Below are 5,501 nucleotides of genomic sequence, written 5' to 3'. Positions count from 1 at the left end.
GGAACATGTATCAACAATACAGAATCTAATCTTTCCTAACGGATCGTATATTAGTTCCCTTAAGGGTTAATTCTGGAACTGAATGATTTTGAGCTCAAATCTATAATTAGATTATAGATTAATTGTTCACTAATGAATTAATGGTACTTAAGGAATAAGAAGTAAATTAGAAATGTAAAATGGTAAATCTTCCATTCTAATTTATGAACTAATTAATTAGAGGGTTGAACTATTGTAAGATGGTTATATCAATAGACAGCTTAAAATAAGATTTCTGTAAAATTATATCTATAACATAAAAAGTTCAATACTGAATTTATAGTGGAGAAATATCAGAATTAATAAATTAACTATTATAATTAAAGAGTTTAATTATTTAGTTTTAATTTATTGGAGCTTAATTTTATAGGTCCATGGTCCCCGAAATGGCTCAAACAAACATTGACAAAGATAAATACAAGAATGGGCAAAAGGACTTATTTGATAAGTAAAATATTTTTCTATGCACTAAACATAATTATTGTATAATTATGTGTCATTAATTAATTGAGAATAAATTAATTATTTGATTTAACAAAAATATAATTAATTTTGAATTAATTTATTTTTGGGATTTTTGGTATTTTAATAATAATAAAAATTGGAAAAAAATCACATGCCTTCCTTGGCATGTGGTACACGTGTAGCACAGTCACTGTGCTACACGCACAAGAAGCTTCTAAAAGTTTCTTTGTTCCACAATTTTAGTTTTTTAAATATTAAATAAATAATGAGACATTGTAATATGATTAAAATATTATTATTTAAACTAAATCTGATAACTGATTAGTTATTTTTAAATTGTTTTAAATAACTAATATTTTATTTTTAATATATTGGATATATTAAATATAGGAGATCAGTTTTTCAGAGCGATACTTTTCAGAGATAGAAAAGATATTGTGAAATCTCCCTGAGAGAAAGAGAACAGTGCTACAAGCATAGGTCACTGTTCTTCACAAAATTAGGTCCAAGCTTTATCAAATCTCATGTGTTGAGAACATCTGATAAATAGATCTTGCCTATTGGTTTGTATAATGAGCCCACACTCGTTCTTTGTGTGCTGAGAACATTTTGGAAGATCCTGGTGTGAGATCTCAAAGATTTTTGTCATACAAAAAGATAGCAGCAAGGAAGGACTTGAGGTAATTTTCTATTCATCTCTTTGATTCAATATATATATACATATGTATGTGAATAAGTAAATCTAGAAATCTTGTGGGGTTAAATTAACAATTTTGATTGATGTTCTGCTGCATATAATCTCTGATTTGATCTATAAAAACTAACATATAATTCTATAAATACTTAGAGAGCAATTCCATATTTATAGTGGAGTAATCATGGAATTAATAAATAAGATTATTAGATTAAAGAGTTTAATTAATGATCTTGTTTGTTGGAGCTTCGAATTATAGGTCCATAGTCCCCAGATCACTTCTATCCTACACTATCAAGGGTAAGGATATCAAAGGAAATATTTGTTAAGAGAAATGATTAAATTGCAAAGGAAATAATTTTCTAGGGTAAGGAAATAATTATATTAATAATTATGGGTAAATAATTAATTATTTGTTTAACTATATAGATTTTATTTTGAAAAACTATAGGTTAAAATTAATATTAATCTTGTTTGGATTAATATAAAGAGAGAAAATAATAAATATCTTATTTATAATATGATATTTATTTAATTTAATTTAAAACTGCTATTTTAAGATAAAGTTAATTTTGAATTAATTTATATTTATGTTGGAATAAATATCTTGTCTTAAAAGTTGATTAAATAAACAAATGAGAAAATTAGGGCAACCCTAATAGGGCTGGGAGACACACACTGTACAGTACAATGTGTGGTGCCTAGCATCAAGGATTTTATCCCTGTGATTTGAATTTTAAATTTCAAATAAATTTGTTTAATCAGTTATTTAATTATTCTTTTTAAATATGATTTAAAAAGATAATTAAATGAAAATATCTAATCTATTTTAATTAAGTAAAGATTATTTAATTAGATTAAATATCTTTATAAATCTAATATACGTGATATTCAGAAAATGATGGATAGTTAGACTCTCTCTCTCTAAAGCAATAGTTTTCTCTAAACCTGAAAACTATTCTAAACCTTCTCTCTGTCAAAACTCTTTAGATCTCATGTGTTGAGTACATCTAGGGAGTCACATAAATCAACATTTTGAATACTACGTGCCCACACACGTCCTTATGTGTTTGAGGATTGGTTTGGAAGATCAGGGTGTGAGATCTCAGAACATTGAATAGGAAGATTGTTGAATTATACAACAAGACTCAAGAACACTTGATAGGCTACAAGAGGTAATCTCTAATCTAGTTGTATGTAATTTAATATTTATATATGTATATGATCCTGACTGGTATTAATATTTATTAAAATGGGTCCATATATTCCACTGTGTACCTTTGATGTGATCATTTAATACCAACACTTTTGCCATGTTGCATCTTGATCAGTAAGAATAGTTTTTGGTTTTTTCCCTAACATTGCCGGTACAAAATTATCAAATAACAACATAAATGTTGCAGTAGTTTCATCATATAACAATGCAACCCCACAATATAGTGGTTTGTTTATGATGATTTACCCCAACGAACATAGCAAAAGGGCGACAATCATGATTTTTTGGGTAGGTTGTGTCAAAGCAAACAACATCACCAAAGTTATGGTATGATGCCATCATGCATGCATCTACCTAAAAAATATTCGTTAATAGATCACCTTTGTCCACTTGCAAATCAATAAAAATATTTGGATCTTTTGAAGATATTCAAGAACACCGCCTGTATCTCCTTCATGCATTTGAATTGTTCTTTTAGTGCGTATATAATTTCGACAATTATCCAAAATAAATCCAAGATTTTCATGTCCACCAACTCACCTATCATTAGTTCCATACTAGCTTTAGGAGCAATTCATGAATTCTCAGACAATTCAATTTCAAATACTTGGGCAGGGGTTATTCTTCTTTGTGACCTATGTAAGTGGCTTGCTTGAAGTCATTTGTGTATGCTCTGCATAGAATTCAACAACTTGATAGTTTCCAAATTGATGAAGTTTTATATTCATCCTCGCCAAACAACCAAATCTTGTTTCAGCACAATGACATTTCACATTATCATATTGTTTATCTTTTTTGTGAAAACTTTCACATGAGCAAAAAATAGTTCTATCTTTTATTTTTCCATCTTTATTATCCTTATGCCCCTTGCTTATTTGTATGCTAAAGCCAACTTTATAAGCATAAACATTATAAAAGTTGTAAGCTTGTTCTTCAATTTCAAATTCCATTCTAATCTTTGATATCTCTTCATTATGAATGTTGAAATGAATTTGTTTTATTTTTACTGCACCATCAATTGCAACTTCTTCATCTTTATTACTTTGATTATTGGACCGTCCTTCCATATCATCTTTATCTATATTCATTATCTTAAAAAAAAAAGTCAGATGTTAATTTATATATGTTTAAAATAGAAGATACACTAAAATTAATCTAATATGTAAAGATGATTTATTTTCTTTTTTTGCTATTATAAAGTTTAAAAAAATATATTGAAAAAGATATTTCATTAGTTGAAGATAATATCAACTAATCTAGGTAGAAGCATATATATGCATATATATATATATATGGAAGACTTCTCAATGGTTATTAACTATGGATAGTTACCATAAATCACTAAACAAGTTTTTGACGATAAATGATTATAATGGTAATGAAAATAAATAAATAAAATATAAAATCAATAATTTCTAATTATTTAGATTAATTAGGCAATAAACAATAGTTGGAATATTAATGGCCACATTCATTATTCCCATTAATTCCAAACAAAAAATTTCTCATGAAATGGATAAAATGAATGAAGAAGGAATGTAGAATGAATATTAAATAATACTTTTTTATTCTTTAATTAATAAATATGTGGACGTCATGTCATCAGGTAGCCCTTTCAAAAGTTTGAAAAAGTCGAAATTTTATTTTTAGAAATATTAATTAAAAATTATAAATATGGACCATTGATCTTAATCCAATGATTAATATTAAAGTAAGCATCCATGGGTAGTAACCATTAATAGTGTCCTGTAAAACACCCTTAAACTAATACTTTGTAAAAGATTTACATGCTCATAAACTTAAAGAAGAAAAACCACTTATTATATGAAAATCCCAACGGGGCCTTGCTAAAACATGCAAGTTGGGCCCAATAGTTTTAAAACAAAATAAAAGTTCTCATGCAACGTTAAAAAAAATATATAGTTCAAGTCTCACTAATAAGTTTTGAAACATTTAGAATAAGACACAACATCGTTCTATAGAAATTGGTGTTAAGCTGATCGTTTGCTAGCCCATAGGATACCCCCACGCCATACACACCCTGACGTCAGAACTCCCCACATCACCATGCATGCCAAAGAGAAACCTTATTTGCAACCTGGAAGGAAAAGTAAGGGGGTGAGCTAAAAGCCCAGTAAGGAAGTACAAATAACAGACAAATAAAACACAACAAAACATAATCTTATCTTAAGACTCCTACAATGTCATATACATACATCGTCATACATTGCACTTAACGTCATCATCATACATCGTTATCATGCATCATATATCATAAACATATTCAAACATCATCATCACAAACATTATCATTATAAACATTATCATCATAAGCATCATCATCATATCTTTGTGAACATTATGGTCCCCTGTCTTGTCCATGTCACATCTTGAGGTAAACAAGAGGCTCTGGTCCTTGAATAACCTAGCGCGTCTGCCATATGAGTTACGGCTTTATATCCTTAGTAACTCGGGTTATGTATTAGATCTTTAGTAACCCATTTGTTGTGTCGCGTTCAATGCGCTAACAACCATTTACACATCATACAACATACAGAAATACATGCAATCCAGTAGCATCAACACAAAAAGGATATACATGGTTCATCATATTTCACCATATCAATTAGTAACAGCATTTCATACTTCATATCACAAGGTATATCATCATACATAGCATTTATCTTCATACAAACCAATCTTACCATTCATAGCATAAATAAACAAAATTCTATATAACTTCCTTACCTCAGGTCCGAGCAAAGCAAAAATTGACAAACTTTACAACGAGCCTATAACCATAATCAAATAGAATTCTTTAGCATCACATAAGATTTCTTGTGTCCAACTCACATATCTTATGTGTGCATGGGCCATGCACACATGGTACAATTACACATAATTTTCAAGCATGAATAATTTTCACATAAAATCACAAAAGAATAATGCAACTTCTACCTATTATACATGCATGGTTTTCAAGTAAAAATTATATGGTTGAATATTAGACATATTTTCAAACGTAAAAGTGCATTTGCATGCGACATGCATACGTGAGAATGTTGTTAGAAAATGACGTTAGAAACG

At 28.6% G+C, this 5,501-nt stretch overlaps 1 protein-coding gene across 1 annotated transcript; it reads right to left on the bottom strand.

Moving 5' to 3' along the window:
- Positions 1–3,049: 3,049 nt before the first annotated feature.
- Positions 3,050–3,502, bottom strand: LOC133825645 (protein FAR1-RELATED SEQUENCE 5-like). Its single transcript, XM_062258562.1, has one exon. The coding sequence runs from the start codon at positions 3,500–3,502 to the stop codon at positions 3,050–3,052; it is 453 nt and encodes a 150-aa protein (XP_062114546.1).
- Positions 3,503–5,501: the final 1,999 nt, after the last annotated feature.

Source organism: Humulus lupulus, chromosome 1, assembly GCF_963169125.1.
Source record: "Humulus lupulus chromosome 1, drHumLupu1.1, whole genome shotgun sequence".
Taxonomy (NCBI): domain Eukaryota; kingdom Viridiplantae; phylum Streptophyta; class Magnoliopsida; order Rosales; family Cannabaceae; genus Humulus; species Humulus lupulus.
The sequence above is the reverse complement of the archived record's forward strand: the minus strand, read 5'-3'. Positions and strand labels throughout refer to the sequence as shown.

What these genes read in the sequence shown, in the direction of transcription:
- LOC133825645 (XM_062258562.1), bottom strand. Translation starts at nt 3,502, where the DNA reads ATGAATATAGATAAAGATGATATGGAAGGACGGTCCAATAATCAAAGT.